Below are 25,202 nucleotides of genomic sequence, written 5' to 3' on the forward strand. Positions count from 1 at the left end.
CCGGCATGGGGATAGGGGACAGCTCCCGTACCCCTCCCTCCCTCTCTCCTCACCGGCATGGGGATGCGGGACAGCTCCCGTACCCCTCCCTCCCTCCCTCTCTCCTCACCGGCATGGGGATGCGGGACAGCTCCTGTACCCCACCCTCCCTCTCTCCTCACCGGCATGGGGATGCGGGACAGCTCCCGTACCCCACCCTCCCTCTCTCCTCACCGGCATGGGGATAGGGGACAGCTCCTGTACCCCTCCCTCCCTCTCTCCTCACCGGCATGGGGATGCGGGACAGCTCCCGTACCCCTCCCTCCCTCCCTCACCGGCATGGGGATGCGGGACAGCTCCCGTACCCCTCCCTCCCTCTCTCCTCACCGGCATGGGGATGCGGGTCAGCTCCAGTACCCCTCCCTCCCTCTCCCCTCACCGGCATGGGGATGCGGGACAGCTCCCGTACCCCTCCCTCCCTCTCTCCCCTCACCGGCATGGGGATGCGGGACAGCTCCCGTACCCCTCCCTCCCTCTCTCCTCACCGGCATGGGGATGCGGGACAGCTCCCGTACCCCTCCCTCCCTCTCTCCTCACCGGCATGGGGATGCGGGACAGCTCCCGTACCCCTCCCTCCCTCTCCCCTCACCGGCATGGGGATGCGGGACAGCTCCCGTACCCCTCCCTCCCTCTCCCCTCACCGGCATGGGGATGCGGGACAGCTCCCGTACCCCTCCCTCCCTCTCCCCTCACCGGCATGGGGATGCGGGACAGCTCCCGTACCCCTCCCTCCCTCTCCCCTCACCGGCATGGGGATGCGGGACAGCTCCTTGCCGATGCAGTTCTTCATGATGCTCCAGAGGTTGAGGCTGTAGTTGGGCTTGTCCGGGATTCGCGTCCGCCGGTTGCGTTTGACCGCCATCTCCTTGAACGAGCCCTCCAGGGTGGTGGTGCTGCTCGCGGCCGACAGCGGGTCCTCCAGGGCCTGGGGACAGAGCGGAGGGATGGGGAGAGACAGCGAGAGAACGACGGCAGAGAGACAGTGAGAGGGAGAAAGGGAGAAAGAGAGAGAGAGGAGGCAGAGGAGGAAAGACAGTGAAGGGTAGGGAGGGGTTGAGAGAAACAGAGCGGGACGAGGACAGAGATGGAGAGCGGGAGAGGGTGACGGTGGAATGGGAAGAGTGAGGGAGAATCAAAGAGTGGAGAAGGGAGACCGAAGGGAGAAGAGAAAGGGACCGAGGTTCGGGGAGGAGGGACAGAGAAAATGACGTCAGACACAGATCCTGCTATCTGACAGCGGGTGGTGTTTGGCACGGTGGGGGGAGTTACACTGAGGCTTCACCCTGAACCAGCCCCAAAATCGTGAGCAGGCCCCGCAACTCCCTATTCCCACAATGTCCTGTCCCAGACAGGTCAGCAGTCATATCTGTGGACCGGCGCTGTCTGAGGGTGGGGGCGCAGTTTGTAGGGCACTCCAATTCCCGTCCTGTAGGATCAGACCCATGCTTGACTCCCCACCCGAACACTGGTGAGACTGCGCCCCAGGAAGGGCAGCACGAACAGACAGCGGTCTGGAATGGAGATAGAGGACTGTCATTCTGGGGAGAGATTGGATGGCTGGGCCCTGAAGAGCGTAATGGGACAGAGACACACCAATACAGGGACTACAAGAGCAAGGATGTGATGCTGGGGCACTGGCGAGGTCTCATCTTGAGTATTGTGAACAGTTTTGGGCCCCTCATCTGGGAAGAGATGTGCTGGCATTGGAGAGGGTCCAGAGGAGGTTCACAAGCCTGATTCTGGGGATGAAAGGGTTATCATACGAGGAACGTTTGATGGCTCTCGGTCTGTACTCGCTGGAATTCAGAAGGACGGGGGGGGATCTCATCGAAAGCTTTCGAATGTTTAAAGGCCTAGGTAGAGTAGATGTGGAAAGGCTGTTTCCCATGATGGGGGAATCTAGGACAAGAGGGCACAGCCTCAGGATAGAGGGGCGTCCATTTAAAACAGAGATGTGGAGAAATGTATTTAGCCAGAGGGTGGTGAATTTGTGGAATTTGTTGCCACGTGCAGCTGTGGGAGACCAAGTCATTGGGTGTATTTAGGGCAGAGATTGATTGGTTCTTGATTGGACACGGCATCAAAGGTTACGGGGAGAAGGCCGGGGAGTGGGGTTGAGGAAGGGAGAGAAAAAAGATCAGCCATGATTGAATGGTGTAGCAGACTCGATGGGTCAAGTACCCTCATACTGTTCCTGTACTATAGACAGAGTGCAGAGGAGTTTCACAGGGATGTTGCCTGGATTGGGGAGCATGCCTTATGAGAATAGGTTGAGTGAACTTGGCCTTTTCTCCTTGGAGCGACGGAGGGTGAGAGGTGACCTGATAGAGGTGTATAAGATGATGAGAGGCATTGATCGTGTGGATAGTCAGAGGCTTTTTCCAGGGCTATATGGCTGACACGAGAGGCCACAGTTTTAAGGTGCTTGGAAGTAGGTACAGAGGAGATGTCAGGGGTAAGTTTTTCCACACAGAGAGTGGTGGGTGCGTGGAATGGGCTGCTGGCGACAGTGGTGGAGGTGGAAACGACAGGGTCTTTTAGGAGACTTTTAGATAGGTAGATGGAGCTTAGAAAAGTAGAGGGCCAGGCGGTAGGGAAATTCTGGGCAGTTTCTGGAGCAGGTTACGTGGTCAGCACAACATTGTGGGCCGAAGGGCCTGTAATGTGCTGTAGATTTCTATGTTCTGGTGGGATACAAGTGAGTTGTCTGGGAGGTGAAGGCGGCTTTTTGTCGTGCTGACCTTCATTCGGCCGGGGAGCTGAGGTGTCGCGAAGCATCTGTCAAAGGCGGGGCACCGAGCGTAACGGGACAGGGGGTGGAGAGTGGGGCCGGAGTGGGGCAGGACATCCGTCACAGGTGGACAGGGTGGTGAAGGCGGCGGCTGTCACACTGGTCAGGAGTTGAGTCGCACCCGTGAAAGATTTGTAGCGGGGGCCGACAGCCGGAAGCCTGGAGGCCGATCGTCAGCCCGCACGCCGGAGCCCGGTAGGGAAGGCTCAGAGGACAAGGTCCAGGGGCCCGTGCTGGAGTTGGACTCGGCTGGGGGGAGGGGGGTGCATTTCGCTCCTGTTGCTCTGCTGAGTGCTTATTGGCACCGGAGGGCGTGGCCACGCTCACAGTCCACCGCTGTCACGCACCCCAACGCCAGCACGTCCTCCGTGCGCGCACGGGGCCAACAGAAAGGCAGCGCGCCCTGGCGATAAGCCCAAGCGGATCTGAACGGCAGGCCGCCAGGGAACCGGGCGACCGAGGGGTTAACAGACCGGCAGCCGACTGAAAACGCTGTCGCGGACCGACAGGACAGGTCTCGCGCGCTGGACTTCGTCGCTCGGGGCAACCAGTACAGGAGTCAGGGACGATACGCTGCCATCATCAGAGTTGCGCCACGTTAAAAATCGGCGGTTTAGAAACATCGAAAACCTGCCGCACAATACAGGCCTTTCGTCTCACAAAGCCGTGACGAACATGTACTTTCTTTAGAAATTACCTGGAGTTACCCATAGCCCTCTATTCTTCTAAGCTCCATGTATCCATCCAGGAGTCTCGTAAAAGACCCTATTGTTTCCGCCTCCACCACCGTTGCCGGCAGCCCATTCCACACACTCACCACTCTCTGAGTAAAAAACATACCCCCTGACATCTCCTCTGTACCTACTTCCAAGCACCTTAAACCTGTGCCCTCTCCCGCTAGCCATTTCACCCCTGGGAGAAAAAGGCCTCTGACTATCCACGCAGTTTGTGGAGGGTGCGGAAGGTGACGGCACATCAGAGGGAGATATTGATAAGCTGGGTGCAGTGCGGGGGCTGCGGACTGACTTTCCAATCCAGACTGACGCGAGGTATTGACTGGAGTCTGGGAGGTCAAACTGGAACTCCGTAACAGCACTGTGCAAACAGCTTAGGTACGTACGAGGGGCGATTGATAAGTTTGTGGCCTAAGGTAGAAGGAGTCAATTTTAGAAAACCTAGCACATTTATTTTTCGACATCGTCCCCTCCTACGTGTACACACTTAGTCTAGCGGTCGTGGAGCATGTGGATCCCTTCTTTGCAGAAGTGATCCACAGCATGGGGTGATTGATAAGTTTGTGGCCTAAGTTAGAAGGAGATGAGTTATACAGTTCTCTTTAAGTGAAAATGCAGAAAGTTTGAAGTCAATAACTCATCTCCCTCCACCTTCACGAACTTATCAATCACCCCTGCTGTGGAACACTTTCTGGAGGTCCAAGACACCGACTTCTACGAAGAAGGGATTCACAACCGCTGGACTAAATGCGCATACGTAGGAAAAATAAATGGGCTAGGTTTTCTAAAATTGACTCCTTCCACCTTAGGCCACGAGCTTATCAATCACCAACCATGTATATATGTCTTATGTATATAGATAGCCAGGGGGGCCCAAGTCTTTTGCACAGTAACTGAAGTAATTTTATGCATTGCATTGTACTGCTGCTGCCGAAAAATAAACTAATTTCACGACGTACGTGACTGATGGTAAACGTGGTCTCTGTTGTGGACAGGGAGTGGGGTAGGGAGAGGGGGATCGTGGTGGGGAGAAAGCGGGAGGGAGCGGGAAGCACCAGAGAGACATTCTGTCAAGATCAATAAACCGATCGTTTGGAAGCAAATGACCTCGTCTGGTGTCCTCAGGGCTGGGTGTGTCTGCACCCGCGACACCTCCCCGTCACCCCCCCTCTGGCGCCCCTCCTCCCTCTCCCGGTTCACTGTCCTTTCCGGTCAGATTTCTCCTCAGGACATAGAAATCGACAGCACATCACAGGCCCTTCGGCCCACAATGCGGTGTCGACCATGTCAAACTGCCTGGGATTCCCCTACCGCATAGCCCTCTAATATTCTAAGCTCCATGTAGCTGTCCAGGAGTCTCTTGAAAGACCCTACCGTATCCGCTACCACCACTGTCGCCAACAGCCTATTCCACGCACCCACCACTCTCTATGTGGAAAAACTTTCTCCTGACATCTCCTCTGTACCTACTTCCAAGCACCTTAAAAATATGCCCCCTCGTGTGAGCCATTTCAGCCCTGGGGAAAAGCCTCTGACTATCCACACGATCAATGCCTCTCATCATCTTATACACCTCTGTCAAGTCACCTCCCATCCTCCGTCGCTCCAAGGAGAAAAGGCCGAGTTCACTCAACCTATTCTCATAAGGCATGCTCCCCAATCCAGGCAACATCCTTGTAAATCTCCTCCGCACCCTCCCTGCAGACTCCACGTCCGTCCTGCCGTGAAGGCGACCAGAACTGAACAAGTGGGGTCTGACCAAGGTCTCGTACGGCTGCCGACGTCACCTCTTGGCTCTTGAGCTCGGTTCTCCTTCGGACCTTCCCCCTCTCTTGTCCGGACTCCCCCTCCTTCAACCTGCTGCCTTTGCCGCCCGTCGCCTCCCGGCTCCTCACTTCATCCCTGGTGCCGCACCCACCTATCTTCCCCCACCCTCCCTGCACCTGGCTCCACCCATCACCTGCCAACCTTGTACAACTTCCCTTCCCTTACCTCCTTATTCCGACTTCATCCACCACCCCCCCCCCCCCCGCCGCTTCCTTTCCGGTCCTGATGAAGGGTCTCGGCCTGGAACGACGACTGGTTATTCCCCTCCGCTGGCGAAGCCTGGCCTGCCCAGTTCCTCCAGCATTTCAGACCACAAGACACAGGAGCAAAATTAGGCCACTCGGCCCATCGAGTCTGTTCTGCCGCCCCACCACTGATTTCCCTCTCGACCCCATTCCCCTCTGCCTCCTCCCCACAACCTTTGACGCCCTGACTAACCAAGAACCCATCAATCTCCACTTTAAATACAACCAAACGACCTGCCCCTCCACAGCCGTCTGCGGCGATGAATTCCACGGACTCGTGAAAGAAATTCCTCCTCATCCCTGTTCTAAACGGACGGCCCTCTATTCCATGCCTGTAACCGCTTGTCTGCGACCGCGGGAAACATCCCATCCACGTCCACGCTATCCAGGCCTTATAATATTCAATAGGTTTCAATGAGTACTGCGTGCAGTTCTGGTCTGCTGACTTGAGGTAGGATAGACTGGCTTTGGAGTCGGTGCAGAGGAGGCTCACCAGGTTGATTCCAGAGACGAGGGGGTTAGACTATGAGGAGAGATTGAGTCGCCTGGGACTGTACTCGCTGGAATTCAGAGTGATGAGAGGAGATCTTATAGAAACATATAAAATTATGAAAGGCATGGATAAGATAGAGGCAGGAAAGTTGTTTCCACTAGTAGCTGAGACTAGAACTAGGAGATGTAGCCTCAAGATTTGGGAGAACAGATTGAGGATGGAGATGAAGAGGAACTGCTTTTCCCAGAGGGTGGTGGATCTGTGGAAATCTCTGCCCAATGAAGCCGTGGAGGCTGCCTCAGTAAATATATTTAACATAAGGTTGGATAGATTTTTGCGTAGTAGGGGAATTAAGGGTTACGGGGTATAAAGGCAGGTAGGTGGAGTTGAGTTCATGGTCAGATCAGCCGTGATCTTACTGAATGGCAGAGCAGGCCCCCAATCCTTTCGGAATAAATGCTCTCTCCGGCCGCTATTTAAACGTAGTAACTGCATCCGATTCCACTGGCAGCTCACTCCACACGCTCGCCGCGCTCTGTGCGGAAAACCTGCCCTTCAGGGCGCCTCAAAGTCTCTCCCCTTGCCCAACCCGGGAGGGGAACCCCTCCCCTCACTGAAATAGGGGCCCGACACCCCAGGGGTGAGAGGGAGGCCCTCCCTCTCGGAGGACCCAGCGCAGATCCCATACCGCTCTCGGCGGAATCGGGGCGCAGAGAAAAGGCAAGGGCACGCCACTCACTTGATCGTCAAAGCCGCCCTCGCTGCTGGCACCACTAATGTTGCTGCCGGTTCGTCTGTAGGGAGAGAGTCAGAGAGAGACAGTCAGACACACAGAGAGACAGTCAGACACACAGAGAGACAGTCAGACACACAGAGAGACAATCAGACACACAGAGAGACAGTCAGACAGTCAGACACACAGAGAGACAGTCAGACACACAGAGAGACAGTCAGAGAGAGACAGTCAGACACACAGAGAGACAGTCAGACACACAGAGACAGTCAGACACACAGAGAGACAGTCAGACTGACAGACACACAGTGAGAGACAGACAGTCAGACACACAGAGAGACAGTCAGACACACAGAGAGACAGTCAGACACACAGAGAGACAGTCAGACTGACAGACACACAGTCAGAGACAGTCAGACACACAGAGAGACAGTCAGACACACAGAGAGACAGTCAGACACACAGAGAGACAGTCAGACTGACAGACACACAGTCAGAGACAGTCAGACACACAGAGAGACAGTCAGACTGACAGAGAGACAGTCAGAGAGAGACAGTCAGACACACAGAGAGACAGTCAGACACACAGAGAGACAGTCAGACACACAGAGAGACAGTCAGACACACAGAGAGACAGTCAGACACAGAGAGACAGTCAGACTGACAGACACACAGTCAGAGAGAGACAGTCAGACACAGAGACAGTCAGACTGACAGACACACAGTGAGAGACAGACAGTCAGACACACAGAACGGGACAGTCAGACACACAGAGAGACAGTCAGACACACAGAGAGACAGTCAGACACACAGAGAGACAGTCAGACTGACAGACACACAGTGAGAGACAGACAGTCAGACACACAGAACGGGACAGTCAGACACACAGAGAGACAGTCAGACACACAGAGAGACAGTCAGACACACAGAGAGACAGTCAGACACACAGAGAGACAGTCAGACTGACAGACACACAGTCAGAGAGAGACAGTCAGACACACAGAACGGGACAGTCAGACACACAGAGAGACAGTCAGACTGACAGACACACAGTGAGAGACAGACAGTCAGACACACAGAACGGGACAGTCAGACACACAGAGAGACAGTCAGACTGACAGACACACAGTGAGAGAGAGACAGTCAGACACACAGTGAGACAGTCAGACACACAGAGAGACAGTCAGACACACAGTGAGACAGTCAGACACACAGTGAGAGTCAGACTGACAGACACACAGTGAGAGACAGACAGTCAGACACACAGAACGGGACAGTCAGACACACAGAGAGACAGTCAGACTGACAGACACACAGTGAGAGACAGACAGTCAGACACACAGAGAGACAGTCAGACTGACACACAGTGAGAGACAGACAGTCAGACACACAGAACGGGACAGTCAGACACACAGAGAGACAGTCAGACACACAGAGACACAGTGAGAGACAGACAGTCAGACACACAGAACGGGACAGTCAGACACACAGAGAGACAGTCAGACTGACAGACACACAGTGAGAGACAGACAGTCAGACACACAGAACGGGACAGTCAGACACACAGAGAGACAGTCAGACTGACAGACACACAGTGAGAGACAGACAGTCAGACACACAGAACGGGACAGTCAGACACACAGAGAGACAGTCAGACACACAGAGAGACAGTCAGACTGACAGACACACAGTGAGAGACAGACAGTCAGACACACAGAACGGGACAGTCAGACACACAGAGAGACAGTCAGACTGACAGACACACAGTGAGAGACAGACAGTCAGACACACAGAACGGGACAGTCAGACACACAGAGAGACAGTCAGACTGACAGACACACAGTGAGAGACAGACAGTCAAACACACAGAACGGGACAGACACACAGAGAGACAGTCAGACTGACAGACACACAGTGAGAGACAGTCAGACACACAGAACGGGACAGTCAGACACACAGAGAGACAGTCAGACACACAAAGAGACAGTCAGACTGACAGACACACAGTGAGAGACAGTCAGACACAGAACGGGACAGTCAGACACACAGAGAGACAGTCAGACACACAGAGAGACAGTCAGACACAGAGAGACAGTCAGACTGACAGACACACAGTCAGAGAGAGACAGTCAGACACAGAGAGACAGTCAGACTGACAGAGAGACAGTCAGACTGACAGACACACAGTGAGAGACAGACAGTCACACAGAGAGACAGTCAGACACACAGAGAGACAGTCAGACACACAGAGAGACAGTCAGACTGACAGACACACAGTGAGAGACAGACAGTCAGACACACAGAACGGGACAGTCAGACACACAGAGAGACAGTCAGACACACAGAGAGACAGTCAGACACACAGAGACAGTCAGACTGACAGACACACAGTGAGAGACAGACAGTCAGACACACAGAACGGGACAGTCAGACACACAGAGAGACAGTCAGACACACAGAGAGACAGTCAGACACACAGAGAGACAGTCAGACTGACAGACACACAGTGAGAGACAGTCAGACACACAGAACTGGACAGTCAGACACACAGAGAGACAGTCAGACTGACAGACACACAGTGAGAGACAGTCAGACACACAGAACGGGACAGTCAGACACACAGAGAGACAGTCAGACTGACAGACACACAGTGAGAGACAGACAGTCAGACACACAGAACGGGACAGTCAGACACACAGAGAGACAGTCAGACTGACACACAGTGAGAGACAGACAGTCAGACACACAGAACGGGACAGTCAGACACACAGAGAGACAGTCAGACTGACAGACACACAGTGAGAGACAGACAGTCAGACACACAGAACGGGACAGTCAGACACACAGAGAGACAGTCAGACTGACAGACACACAGTGAGAGACAGTCAGACACACAGAGAGACAGTCAGACTGACAGACACACAGTGAGAGACAGTCAGACACACAGAGAGACAGTCAGACTGACAGACACACAGTGAGAGACAGTCAGACACACAGAACGGGACAGTCAGACACACAGAGAGACAGTCAGACTGACAGACACACAGTGAGAGACAGACAGTCAGACACACAGAGAGACAGTCAGACTGACAGACACACAGTGAGAGACAGACAGTCAGACACACAGAACGGGACAGTCAGACACACAGAGAGACAGTCAGACTGACACACAGTGAGAGACAGACAGTCAGACACACAGAACGGGACAGTCAGACACACAGAGAGACAGTCAGACTGACAGACACACAGTGAGAGACAGACAGACACACAGAACGGGACAGTCAGACACACAGAGAGACAGTCAGACTGACAGACACACAGTGAGAGACAGACAGTCAGACACACAGAGAGACAGTCAGACTGACAGACACACAGTGAGAGACAGTCAGACACACAGAACGGGACAGTCAGACACACAGAGAGACAGTCAGACTGACACACAGTGAGAGACAGACAGTCAGACACACAGAACGGGACAGTCAGACACACAGAGAGACAGTCAGACTGACAGACACACAGTGAGAGACAGACAGTCAGACACACAGAACGGGACAGTCAGACACACAGAGAGACAGTCAGACTGACAGACACACAGTGAGAGACAGTCAGACACACAGAACTGGACAGTCAGACACACAGAGAGACAGTCAGACTGACAGACACACAGTGAGAGACAGTCAGACACACAGAACGGGACAGTCAGACACACAGAGAGACAGTCAGACTGACAGACACACAGTGAGAGACAGACAGTCAGACACACAGAACGGGACAGTCAGACACACAGAGAGACAGTCAGACTGACACACAGTGAGAGACAGACAGTCAGACACACAGAACGGGACAGTCAGACACACAGAGAGACAGTCAGACTGACAGACACACAGTGAGAGACAGACAGTCAGACACACAGAACGGGACAGTCAGACACACAGAGAGACAGTCAGACTGACAGACACACAGTGAGAGACAGACAGTCAGACACACAGAGAGACAGTCAGACTGACAGACACACAGTGAGAGACAGTCAGACACACAGAGAGACAGTCAGACTGACAGACACACAGTGAGAGACAGTCAGACACACAGAACGGGACAGTCAGACACACAGAGAGACAGTCAGACTGACAGACACACAGTGAGAGACAGACAGTCAGACACACAGAGAGACAGTCAGACTGACAGACACACAGTGAGAGACAGACAGTCAGACACACAGAACGGGACAGTCAGACACACAGAGAGACAGTCAGACTGACACACAGTGAGAGACAGACAGTCAGACACACAGAACGGGACAGTCAGACACACAGAGAGACAGTCAGACTGACAGACACACAGTGAGAGACAGACAGTCAGACACACAGAACGGGACAGTCAGACACACAGAGAGACAGTCAGACTGACAGACACACAGTGAGAGACAGACAGTCAGACACACAGAGAGACAGTCAGACTGACAGACACACAGTGAGAGACAGTCAGACACACAGAACGGGACAGTCAGACACACAGAGAGACAGTCAGAATGACACACAGTGAGAGACAGACAGTCAGACACACAGAACGGGACAGTCAGACACACAGAGAGACAGTCAGACTGACAGACACACAGTGAGAGACAGACAGTCAGACACACAGAACGGGACAGTCAGACACACAGAGAGACAGTCAGACTGACAGACACACAGTGAGAGACAGTCAGACACACAGAACTGGACAGTCAGACACACAGAGAGACAGTCAGACTGACAGAGAGACAGTCAGACACACAGAGACAGTCAGACTGACAGACACACAGTGAGAGACAGACAGTCAGACACACAGAACGGGACAGTCAGACACACAGAGAGACAGTCAGACACACAGAGAGACAGTCAGACACACAGAGAGACAGTCAGACTGACAGACACACAGTGAGAGACAGACAGTCAGACACACAGAGAGACAGTCAGACTGACAGACACACAGTGAGAGACAGTCAGACACACAGAGAGACAGTCAGACACACAGAGAGACAGTCAGACTGACAGACACACAGTGAGAGACAGACAGTCAGACACACAGAGAGACAGTCAGACTGACAGACACACAGTGAGAGACAGTCAGACACACAGAGAGACAGTCAGACACACAGAGAGACAGTCAGACTGACAGACACACAGTGAGAGACAGACAGTCAGACACACAGAACGGGACAGTCAGACACACAGAGAGACAGTCAGACTGACAGACACACAGTGAGAGACAGACAGTCAGACACACAGAGAGACAGTCAGACTGACAGACACACAGTGAGAGACAGACAGTCAGACACACAGAACGGGACAGTCAGACACACAGAGAGACAGTCAGACTGACAGACACACAGTGAGAGACAGTCAGACACACAGACAGTCAGACACAGAGACAGTCAGACTGACAGACACACAGTGAGAGACAGACAGTCAGACACACAGAACGGGACAGTCAGACACACAGAGAGACAGTCAGACTGACAGACACACAGTGAGAGACAGACAGTCAGACACACAGAGAGACAGTCAGACACACAGAGAGACAGTCAGACTGACAGACACACAGTGAGAGACAGTCAGACACACAGAACGGGACAGTCAGACACACAGACAGACAGTCAGACACACAGAACGGGACAGTCAGACACACAGAGAGACAGTCAGACTGACAGACACACAGTGAGAGACAGACAGTCAGACACACAGAACGGGACAGTCAGACACACAGAGAGACAGTCAGACTGACAGACACACAGTGAGAGACAGACACACAGAACGGGACAGTCAGACACACAGAGAGACAGTCAGACTGACAGACACACAGTGAGAGACAGACAGTCAGACACACAGAGAGACAGTCAGACTGACAGACACACAGTGAGAGACAGACAGTCAGACACACAGAACGGGACAGTCAGACACACAGAGAGACAGTCAGACTGACAGACACACAGTGAGAGACAGACAGTCAGACACACAGAACGGGACAGTCAGACACACAGAGAGACAGTCAGACTGACAGACACACAGTGAGAGACAGACAGTCAGACACACAGAACGGGACAGTCAGACACACAGAGAGACAGTCAGTCACACAAAGAGACAGTCAGACTGACAGACACACAGTGAGAGACAGACAGTCAGACACACAGAACGGGACAGTCAGACACACAGAGAGACAGTCAGACTGACAGACACACAGTGAGAGACAGTCAGACACACAGAGAGACAGTCAGTCACACAAAGAGACAGTCAGACTGACAGACACACAGAGACAGTGAGAGACAGACAGTCACACACACAGAACGGGACAGGCAGACAGAGAGTCAGACACACAGAGAGACAGTCAGACACACAGAGACAGACGCACAGAAACAGACAGACTGACAGACACAGAGTCAGTGAGACAGACAAAGAGACACTCAGAGGGGAAGAGAGAGAGCGAAAGTGAGAGAGAGAGAGAGAGAGAGAGAAGACAGAAAGTGCGAGAGACAAAATGCCAGTGAGAGAGATGGAAGAGGGGGAGGTTGGGGGAAGAGTTCGAGACGGAGGGGAGGTGGGCGTTGGAGATGGGGGGGGGAGAGAGACAAGACGGAGATGGGGGGGAAGAGACGAGACGGAGACGGGGGGGAAGAGACGAGACGGAGACGGGGGGGAAGAGACGAGACGGAGACGGGGGGGAAGAGACGAGACGGAGACGGGGGGGGGGGGAGGGAGAGAAACGAGACGGAGCCGGGGGGGGGGGAGAGAGAAATGAGACGGAGCCGGGGGGGGGGGAGAGAGAAATGAGACGGAGCTGGGAGGGGGGGGAGAGAGATAGATAGGGAAGGGGGGGAGACAGAGCCGGGGGGGGGGAGACGGAGACGGTGGGGGGGGAGACGGAGCCGGGGGGGGAGAGACGGAGAGGTGGAGACGGGGGGGGGGGGGAGATGGAGAGGTGGAGATGGGGGGGGGAGATGGAGAGGTGAAGACGAGGGAGGGGAGATGGAGACGGGGGGGAGATGGAGAGGTGGAGACGGAGGGTTACATAGAGAGATGCCCTCACACCGATGCACAGGAACTCTGGAAGGGACAGGGTACGTCTGGCAGCAGGACACCGCATCTGTGTCCCTGGGACACATCCCGTGCCCCCCCACCCCCCCGTGGCCAGGTCCCTCTGGCAGGGCAGACTCCCACCTGTGGTATCGGGCGTCCGCCTGAACGGTGATGAACTCCGCCACGTCCTCCATGGCGTCGAAGAATTCGTTCTCATCGTCCTCGTCGCTGAGGTCCCGGCTGCTCCCACTCCCTACAGGATGGCAAGGGGGACAGGCGTGAGTGTGAGAGGGACAGGGATGGGGGGGGGAGGGGGATAGACAAGGCAATGGGTCCACCAGGGGATATGTTTCCTGAAGCATCACGGGCTCTTATCTCCTTCAGCAGCCTGGCGTGCGGCGGCTTGTCAAAGGCCTCCTGAAGACCCAAGCAAGCGACATCCACTGACTCTCCCGCCCCTCACTTCCTCGAGGAAATCCACCCGGCTTGTCAGGCAGGATATTTTCCTGAGGGAGACCGTGCTGACTTTGGCCTTATTTTACCACGTGCCTCGAAGTACCCCGAAACCTCACCCCCGACAATGAGCTCCACACGTCTTCCCAGCCGCTGAGGTCAGTCGAGCTGGCCTGTAATGTCTTGCCCCTTGCCCTCCTCCCTTCTTGAAGGGTGGAATGACGACTGCAATCTTCCAGTCCTCCAGAACCATTCCAGAATCTAGTGATTCTTGAGAAGGTCACTACTAATGCCTCCACAGTCTCTGTCGCCACCTCTTTCAGAACCCTGGGGTATAGACCATCTGGTCCAGGAGAATAAGCTACCTTCAGATTACCTTTTCCTTAGTAATAACAACCACACTCACTTCTGCCCCATACTCTTGACTTCCAAGCACACTGCTCGTGCCTTCCACATGCAAGACAGCTGCAAAATATTTAAGTTCCTCTGCTGTTTTCAGGCAGTCTGATATCCAATATCGTTAATCTTTTACTCCTTATGTTTCTGAAAAATCACCCGTCCCTAAAGCCTAATCTGACCTCTCACTCCCACCATCTCTGTTCCTCAACCTTAATCTGACGTCTCACTTCCCACACCGTCCCAAAACCCTAATCTGACCTCTAGCTCCCCACACCGTCCCAAAACCCTAATCTGACCTCTAGCTCCCCCACATCCGTCCCTAAACCCTAATCTGACCTCTAACTCCCCCACATCCGTCCCTAAACCCTAAACTGACCTCTAGCTCCCCACATCCGTCCCTAAACCCTAATCTGACCTCTCACTCCCACCATCTCTGTTCCTCAACCTTAATCTGACGTCTCACTTCCCACATCCGTCCCTAAACCCTAATCTGACCTCTAACTCCCCACATCCGTCCCTAAACCCTAATCTGACCTCTAGCTCCCCCACATCCGTCCAAAAACCCTAATCTGACCTCCAGCTCCCCTACATCCCTGTCTCTGAATCCAAATCTGACCTCTAATTCCCCTACATCCCTGTCCCCAAACCCTAATCTGACCTCTAACTCCCCACATCCGTCCCTAAACCCTAATCTGACCTCTAACTCCACCACATCCGTCCCAAAACCCTAATCTGACCTCCAGCTCCCCCACATCCGTCCCTAAACCCTAATCTGACCTCTAACTCCCCCACATCCTTGTCCCTAAACACTAATCTGACCTCTAACTCCCCACATCCGTCCCTAAAGCCTAATCTGACCTCTCACTCCCACCATCTCTGTTCCTCAACCTTAATCTGACGTCTCACTTCCCACACCGTCCCAAAACCCTAATCTGACCTCTAGCTCCCCCACATCCGTCCCTAAACCCTAATCTGACCTCTAACTCCCCCACATCCTTGTCCCTAAACACTAATCTGACCTCTAGCTCCCCCACATCCGTCCCTAAAGCCTAATCTGACCTCTCACTCCCACCATCTCTGTTCCTCAACCTTAATCTGACGTCTCACTTCCCACACCGTCCCAAAACCCTAATCTGACCTCTAGCTCCCCCACATCCGTCCCAAAACCCTAATCTGACCTCTAGCTCCCCACATCCGTCCCTAAACCCTAATCTGACCTCTAGCTCCCCCACATCCGTCCCTAAACCCTAATCTGACCTCTCACTCCCACTATCTCTGTTCCTCAACCTTAATCTGACGTCTCACTTCCCACACCGTCCCAAAACCCTAATCTGACCTCTAGCTCCCCACATCCGTCCCTAAACCCTAATCTGACCTCTAGCTCCCCCACATCCTTGTCCCTAAACCCTAATCTGACCTCTAACTCCCCCACATCCTTGTCCCTAAACACTAATCTGACCTCTAGCTCCCCACATCAGTCCAAAAACCCTAATCTGACCTCCAGCTCCCCTACATCCCTGTCTCTGAATCCAAATCTGACCTCTAATTCCCCTACATCCCTGTCCCCAAACCCTAATCTGACCTCTAACTCCCCACATCCGTCCAAAAACCCTAATCTGACCTCTAACTCCACCACATCCCTGTCCCTAAACCCTAATCTGACGTCTAGCTCCCCCACATCCGTCCCTAAACCCTAATCTGACCTCTCACTCCCACCATCTCTGTTCCTCAACCTTAATCTGACGTCTCACTTCCCACACCGTCCCTAAACCCTAATCTGACCTCTAGCTCCCCACATCCGTCCCTAAACCCTAATCTGACCTCTAGCTCCCCCACATCCTTGTCCCTAAACACTAATCTGACCTCTAACTCCCCACATCCGTCCAAAAACCCTAATCTGACCTCCAGCTCCCCTACATCCCTGTCTCTGAATCCAAATCTGACCTCTAATTCCCCTACATCCCTGTCCCCAAACCCTAATCTGACCTCTAACTCCCCACATCCGTCCCTAAACCCTAATCTGACCTCTAACTCCACCACATCCGTCCCAAAACCCTAATCTGACCTCTAGCTCCCCCACATCCGTCCCTAAACCCTAATCTGACCTCTAACTCCCCCACATCCTTGTCCCTAAACACTAATCTGACCTCTAACTCCCCACATCCGTCCCTAAAGCCTAATCTGACCTCTCACTCCCACCATCTCTGTTCCTCAACCTTAATCTGACGTCTCACTTCCCACACCGTCCCAAAACCCTAATCTGACCTCTAGCTCCCCCACATCCGTCCCTAAACCCTAATCTGACCTCTAACTCCCCCACATCCTTGTCCCTAAACACTAATCTGACCTCTAGCTCCCCCACATCCGTCCCTAAAGCCTAATCTGACCTCTCACTCCCACCATCTCTGTTCCTCAACCTTAATCTGACGTCTCACTTCCCACACCGTCCCAAAACCCTAATCTGACCTCTAGCTCCCCCACATCCGTCCCAAAACCCTAATCTGACCTCTAGCTCCCCACATCCGTCCCTAAACCCTAATCTGACCTCTAGCTCCCCCACATCCGTCCCTAAACCCTAATCTGACCTCTCACTCCCACTATCTCTGTTCCTCAACCTTAATCTGACGTCTCACTTCCCACACCGTCCCAAAACCCTAATCTGACCTCTAGCTCCCCACATCCGTCCCTAAACCCTAATCTGACCTCTAGCTCCCCCACATCCTTGTCCCTAAACCCTAATCTGACCTCTAACTCCCCCACATCCTTGTCCCTAAACACTAATCTGACCTCTAGCTCCCCACATCCGTCCAAAAACCCTAATCTGACCTCCAGCTCCCCTACATCCCTGTCTCTGAATCCAAATCTGACCTCTAATTCCCCTACATCCCTGTCCCCAAACCCTAATCTGACCTCTAACTCCCCACATCCGTCCAAAAACCCTAATCTGACCTCTAACTCCACCACATCCCTGTCCCTAAACCCTAATCTGACGTCTAGCTCCCCCACATCCGTCCCTAAACCCTAATCTGACCTCTCACTCCCACCATCTCTGTTCCTCAACCTTAATCTGACGTCTCACTTCCCACACCGTCCCTAAACCCTAATCTGACCTCTAGCTCCCCACATCCGTCCCTAAACCCTAATCTGACCTCTAGCTCCCCCACATCCGTCCCTAAACCCTAATCTGACCTCTAACTCCCCACATCCGTCCAAAAACCCTAATCTGACCTCCAGCTCCCCTACATCCCTGTCTCTGAATCCAAATCTGACCTCTAATTCCCCTACATCCCTGTCCCCAAACCCTAATCTGACCTCTAACTCCCCACATCCGTCCAAAAACCCTAACCTGACCTCTAACTCCACCACATCCCTGTCCCTAAACCCTAATCTGACGTCTAGCTCCCCCACATCCGTCCCTAAACCCTAATCTGACCTCTCACTCCCACCATCTCTGTTCCTCAACCTTAATCTGACGTCTCACTTCCCACACCGTCCCAAAACCCTAATCTGACCTCTAGCTCCCCACATCCGTCCCTAAACCCTAATCTGACCTCTAGCTCCCCACATCCGTCCCTAAACCCTAATCTGACCTCTAGCTCCCCACATCCGTCCCTAAACCCTAATCTGACCTCTAGCTCCCCCACATCCGTCCCTAAACCCTAATCTGACCTCTAGCTCCCCCACATCCGTCCAAAAACCCTAATCTGACCTCTAGCTCCCCTACATCCCTGTCTCTGAATCCAAATCTGACCTCTAATTCCCCTACATCCCTGTCCCTAAACCCTAATCTGACCTCTAACTCTCCACATCCCTGTCCCCAAACCCTAATCTGACCTCTAACTCCCCACATCCGTTCCTAAACCCTAATCTGACCTTCAACTCCCCACATCCCTGTTCCTAAACCCTAATCTGACCTCTACTTCCCCTACATCCCTGTCCCTAAACCCTAATCTGACCTCTAACTCCCCACATCCGTCCAAAAACCCTAATCTGACCTCTAACTCCCCACATCCTTGTCCCTAAACACTAATCTCCTCTAACTCCCCCACATCCCTGTCCCTAAACCCTAATCTGACCTCTAACCCCCCACATCCTTGTCCCTAAACACTAATCTCCTCTAACTCCCCCACATCCCTGTCCCTAAACCCTAATCTGACCTCTAACCCCCCACATCCTTGTCCCTAAACACTAATCTGACCTCTAACTCTCCACATCCCTGTCCCCAAACCCTAATCTGACCTCTATCCCCCCACATCCTTGTCCCTAAACCCTAATCTGACCTCTAACCCCCCACATCCTTGTCCCTAAACACTAATCTAACCTCTATCCCCCCACATCCTTGTCCCTAAACCCTAATCTGAATGGTCAGTCGGAAATGCCCAAGAACCTCTTAAATAGCTACTCTTATCTGCCCCCTCCGCCCACCAGTGCACCTACCACCCTCTGTGTGTAAAAAAAAAAATGCCCCCCACACCTCGTTTGAATTGACCTCCGTCTCTCCATAATTGCTCGCCCTCTGGTGCTTTGATCACGGGGGACAGATCGCGGAGACGAAACCGCAGCGTGTGTGGACACAGCTCGTAAGAAATAGGAGCAGGAGTCGGCCATCCGGCCCGTCGAGCCTGCCCCGCCAATCATCAAGATGATGGCTGATCTGACCATGGACTCATCTCCACCTACCCGCCATTATCCCCATAACCCTTCCTGTGCAAAAATCTATCCAGCCTCGTCTGAAATATATTTACTGAGGGAGCCTCCACTGATTCATTGGGCAGAGAATTCCACAGATTCACCACTCTCTGGGAAAAGCAGTTTCCCCTCATCTTCCTCCTAAATCTACTCCCCCCGAATCTTGAGGCTACATCCCCTAGTTCTGGTCTCACCGACCAGTGCAAACAACTTTCCTGCCTCGATCCTATCTATCCCTTTCACAATTTTATACGCTTCTGTAAGATCCCCGCTCATCGTTCTGAATTCCAGCCAGTACAGTCCCAGGGGAAACTCAATCTCTCCCCACAGTCTAACACCCTTGGTCGCTGGAATCGACCTGGCGACCCCAATGGCCCTTTAATACCAACGGTATGTGTCTCGTAAGTGTGGCGATCGCACCTGCCTTTACCCCATCCCCTATGCTCTATGTGGGGGGAAAAACCTGTCCTTGATTCCCCTGTATAATCGCTCCCCTCTCTCGTTAAGACCTCTGCCAGGCCCGATCACCCCAGGCCCACTGAGGGTCGGCTGGATCCCCTTCCCCACAGGCCCGGGACACCGTGAGACCCCACCCTCCCGCCCGAGCTCCGGCACCATCTCAGGCCACTGCCATCGCGCCCCCGTTCCTCACCCTTGACGGAGCCGGCGTGGGGCGCGGTGCTGGACGGGAGGAGGGTGGCTCCGCGGAAGGCCCGCTCCAGGTTGTTGTGCTGCTTGGCCAGCTGCTCGAGGGTCTCCTCCAGCCGGATCCGCTGCTCCCGCTCGTGCTGGAGCGCCCGTTGCCACTTGCGGCTGTGGCCCTGCGCCAGCAGCAAGAAGTCTCGGCACGCCTGTGGGAGGGGTGGGGTGGGGTGGCGGGACGGCGGGGTGGAAGGGGGGGGGAATAGGAGAGACAAATCACAACGATAAATTATTACCCCGCCCGGTGATGGCGCTGGTGACCCTCAGCGACCTCTGGCCAGTGAGGCACCCGACACCCCCAGAGACACTGCGAGTCGCTCCCGTGTCCCGGGGTGAACAACCATCGCGAGCAACAGCCCGCCACCTCCCTCTGGCGTCTTGGGCCAGTTCGAGGGGGCAGAACCATGGGCGAGCCAGCGCCTCCGTTGCTGGAGCTTTTCCGGGCCCCGGAGCTGAACTAAGGGTCTGCGGACGGACCCTCTTTATAGACTTCAGTCAGTGACACGGGACACCGGGGAGAGGGGTCACTGAGGGACGGTGTGAGGGAGCTGGATTAACATCAGTGGGGACACAGTCAGTGACACAGGACGCTGGAGGAGAGGGGTCACTGAGGGACGGTGTGAGGGAGCTGATTAATGTCAGTGGGGATACAGTCAGTGACACAGGACGCTGGGGGAGAGGGGTCACTGAGGGACGGTGTGAGGGAGCTGGATTAACGTCAGTGGGGACACAGTCAATGACACAGGACACAGGGGGAGTGGGGTCACTGAGGGAGGTGTGAGGGAGCTGGATTAAATTCACTGGGGACACAGTCAGTGACACAGGACGCTGGGGGAGAGGGGACACTGAGGGACAGTCTGAAGGAGCTGGATTAACGTCAGTGGGGATACAGTCAGTGACACAGGACACTGGGGGAGAGGGGTCACTGAGGGACGGTGTGAGGGAGGTGGATTAATGTCAGTGGGGAAACAGTCAGTGACACAGGACGCTGGGGGAGAGGGGTCACTGAGGGACAGTGTGAGGGAGCTAGATTAACGTCAGTGGGGACACAGTCGGTGACACAGGACGCTGGGGGACAGGGGTCACTGAGGGACGGTGTGAGGGAGCTGGATTAACGTCAGTGGGGATACAGTCAGTGACACAGGACGCTGGGGGAGAGGGGTCACTGAGGGACAGTGTGAGGGAGCTGGATTAACGTCAGTGGGGATACAGTCAGTGACACAGGACGCTGGGGGACAGGGGTCACTGAGGGACGGTGTGAGGGAGCTGATTAACGTCAGTGGGGATACAGTCAGTAACTCAGGACACTGGGGGAGAGGGGTTACTGACGGACGGTGTGAGGGAGCTGGATTAACGTCAGTGGGGACACAGTCAGTGACACAGGACACTGGGGGAGAGGGGTAACTGAGGGACGGTGTGAGGGAGCTGGATTAACGTCAGTGGGGACACAGTCGGTGACACGGGACACCAGGGGAGAGAGCTCACTGAGGGACGGTGTGAGGGAGCTGGTTTAACGTCAGTGGGGATACAGTCGGTGACACAGGACGCTGGGGGAGAGAGGTCACTGAGGGGCGGTGTGAGGGAGCTGGATTAACGTCAGTGGGGACACAGTCGGTGACACAGGACGCAGGGGGAGAGGGGTCACTAATAGACAGTGTGAGGGAGCTGGATTAACGTCAGTGGGGATACAGTCAGTGACACAGGACGCTGGGGGAGAGGGGTCACTGAGGGACGGTGTGATGGAACTGGATCAACGTCAGTGGGGATACAGTCGGTGACACGGGACACCAGGGGAGAGGGGTCACTGAGGGACGGTGTGAGGGAACTGGATCAACGTCAGTGGGGATACAGTCAGTGACACAGGACGCTGGGGGACAGGGGTCACTGAGGGACGGTGTGAGGGAGCTGATTAACGTCAGTGGGGATACAGTCAGTAACTCAGGACACTGGGGGAGAGGGGTTACTGACGGACGGTGTGAGGGAGCTGGATTAATCTCAGTGGGGACACAGTCAGTGACACAGGACACTGGGGGAGAGGGGTCACTGAGGGACGGTGTGAGGGAGCTGGATTAACGTCAGTGGGGACACAGTCGGTGACACAGGACGCTGGGGGAGAGGGGTCACTGAGGGACGGTGTGAGGGAGCTGGATTAACGTCAGTGGGGACACAGTCGGTGACACAGGACGCTGGGGGACAGCGGTCACTGAGGGACGGTGTGAGGGAGCTGGATTAACGTCAGTGGGGACACAGTCGGTGACACAGGATGCAGGGGGAGAGGGGTCACTGAGGGACGGTGTGAGGGAGCTGGTTTAACGTCAGTGGGGATACAGTCGGTGACACGGGACACTAGGGGAGAGGGGTCACTGAGGGACGGTGTGAGGGAGCTGGATCAACGTCAGTGGGGATACAGTCAGTGACACGGGACGCTGGGGGAGAGGGGTCACTGAGGGACAGTGTGAGGGAGCTGGATTAACGTCAGTGGGGATACAGTCAGTGACACAGGACGCTGGGGGAGAGGGGTTACTGACGGACGGTGTGAGGGAGCTGGATTAACGTCAGTGGGGATACAGTCAGTAACTCAGGACACTGGGGGAGAGGGGTTACTGACGGACGGTGTGAGGGAGCTGGATTAACGTCAGTGGGAACACAGTCAGTGACACGGGACGCTGGGGGAGAGGGGTCACTGAGGGACGGTGTGAGGGAGCTGGATTAACGTCAGTGGGGACACAGTCGGTGACACAGGATGCAGGGGGAGAGGGGTCACTGAGGGACGGTGTGAGGGAGCTGGATTAACGTCAGTGGGGACACAGTCGGTGACACGGGACACCAGGGGAGAGGGGTCACTGAGGGACGGTGTGAGGGAGCTGGATCAATGTCAGTGGGGATACAGTCAGTGACACGGGACGCTGGGGGAGAGGGGTCACTGAGGGACAGTGTGAGGGAGCTGGATTAACGTCAGTGGGGATACAGTCAGTGACACAGGACGCTGGGGGAGAGGGGTCACTGAGGGACGGTGTGAGGGAGCTGGATTAACGTCAGTGGGGACACAGTCAGTGACACAGGACACTGGGGGAGAGGGGTCACTGAGGGACGGTGTGAGGGAGCTGATTAATGTCAGTGGGGATACAGTCGGTGACACAGGACGCTGGGGGAGAGGGGTCACTGAGGGACGGTGTGAAGGAGCTGGATTAACTTCAGTGGGGATACAGTCAGTGACACAGGACGCTGGGGGAGAGGGGTCACTGAGGGACGGTGTGAGGGAGCTGGATTAACGTCAGTGGGGACACAGTCGGTGACACAGGACGCTGGGGGAGAGGGGTCACTGAGGGACGGTGTGAGGGAGCTGGATTAACGTCAATGGGGACACAGTCGGTGACACGGGACGCTGGGGGAGAGAGGTCACTGAGGGACAGTGTGAGGGAGCTGATTAATGTCAGTGGGGATACAGTCAGTGACAGGACGCTGGGGGAGAGGGGTCACTGAGGGAGCTGGATTAACGTCAGTGGGAATACAGTCAGTGACACGGGACACTGGGGGAGAGGGGTCACTGAGGGACGGTGTGAGGGAGCTGGATTAACTTCAGTGGGGATACAGTCGGTGACACGGGACGCTGGGGGAGAGGGGTCACTGAGGGACAGTGTGAGGGAGCTGGATTAACGTCAGTGGGAATACAGTCAGTGACACGGGACACTGGGGGAGAGGGGTCACTGAGGGACGGTGTGAGGGAGCTGGATTAACTTCAGTGGGGATACAGTCGGTGACACGGGACGCTGGGGGAGAGGGGTCACTGAGGGACAGTGTGAGGGAGCTGGATTAACGTCAGTGTGGATACAGTCAGTGACACAGGACGCTGGGGGAGAGGGGTGACTGAGGGACGGTGTGAGGGAGCTGGATTAACGTCAGTGGGGACACAGTCAGTGACACAGGACACTGGGGGAGAGGGGTCACTGAGGGACGGTGTGAAGGAGCTGGATTAACGTCAGTGGGGACACAGTCAGTGACACAGGACGCTGGGGGAGAGGGGTCACTGAGGGACGGTGTGAAGGAGCTGGATTAACGTCAGTGGGGACACAGTCAGTGACACGGGACGCTGGGGGAGAGGGATCACTGAGGGACGATGTGAGGGAGCTGGATTAACGTCAGTGGGGATACAGTCAGTGACACAGGACGCTGGGGGAGAGGGGTCACTGAGTGACAGTGTGAGGGAGCTGGATTAACGTCAATGGGGACACAGTCGGTGACACGGGACGCTGGGGGAGAGAGGTCACTGAGGGACAGTGTGAGGGAGCTGATTAATGTCAGTGGGGATACAGTCAGTGACAGGACGCTGGGGGAGAGGGGTCACTGAGGGAGCTGGATTAACGTCAGTGGGAATACAGTCAGTGACACGGGACACTGGGGGAGAGGGGTCACTGAGGGACGGTGTGAAGGAGCTGGATTAACGTCAGTGGGATACAGTCGGTGACACAGGACGCTGGGGGAGAGGGGTCATTGAGGGAGCTGGATTAACGTCAGTGGGGATACAGTCGGTGACACCGGGCACTAAGAGAAAGGGAGCGGGGGTTCATGCGTGGGAGAGTGCCACCTACATTGATCATGGCGTTGGAGGTGATCCGGAAGAGCGTGGCCCTCTCGTTGACCTGCTTGATCTTCTCGTTGCTGTCGGCGGGCAGCCGCAGGCTCTCGAGCTCGCTGAGAGAGCGCTGCAGGGCCGTGCCATGCTTGGCGATCAGGTCGTTGCAGGTGGACAGGTCCTCCACCTTGCAGACCAGCGTCCGCAGCGTGTTCTGCACCTCCGTCTTGTCCGTCTGTGAGGCCGGCTCCTCGTCTGCCGAGTCATCTGCGGGCGGGGGCAGGGGGAAACAGGGTGAGACCGTTTTCGTCACCCGACAACCCCGCCACCTCCCTGCAGCGCCCTCAGACATCCAGTTCCCCTTCCCCCGGGACTGCTCCTCTCACCCGCACCTACCCCACCTTCACTCGCCTTCCTTCTCGCTCCCGTTCCCCTGACGCACCTCCCTCCTCACCCCCCCGCCTTTCTCCAA

The 25,202-nt window shown here is 55.0% G+C and overlaps 1 protein-coding gene across 1 annotated transcript in view; it reads right to left on the minus strand.

The window, feature by feature from the left end:
* The window catches only part of LOC134339952 (oxysterol-binding protein 1-like), a 137,597-nt gene that overhangs the window by 62,410 nt on the left and 49,985 nt on the right, over nucleotides 1–25,202 (minus strand). The window contains exons 3-7 of the mRNA XM_063036754.1: nucleotides 24,747–24,997; nucleotides 20,108–20,306; nucleotides 14,056–14,167; nucleotides 6,869–6,923; nucleotides 785–964 (exon numbers count right to left, since the gene is read on the minus strand). Of these exons, the coding sequence (XP_062892824.1) occupies nucleotides 785–964; nucleotides 6,869–6,923; nucleotides 14,056–14,167; nucleotides 20,108–20,306; nucleotides 24,747–24,997 (797 nt within the window). The remainder of the gene's footprint in view (nucleotides 1–784; nucleotides 965–6,868; nucleotides 6,924–14,055; nucleotides 14,168–20,107; nucleotides 20,307–24,746; nucleotides 24,998–25,202) is intronic.

This window comes from Mobula hypostoma, chromosome 31 (genome assembly GCF_963921235.1).
Source record: "Mobula hypostoma chromosome 31, sMobHyp1.1, whole genome shotgun sequence".
In the NCBI taxonomy this organism is placed as follows: domain Eukaryota; kingdom Metazoa; phylum Chordata; class Chondrichthyes; order Myliobatiformes; family Myliobatidae; genus Mobula; species Mobula hypostoma.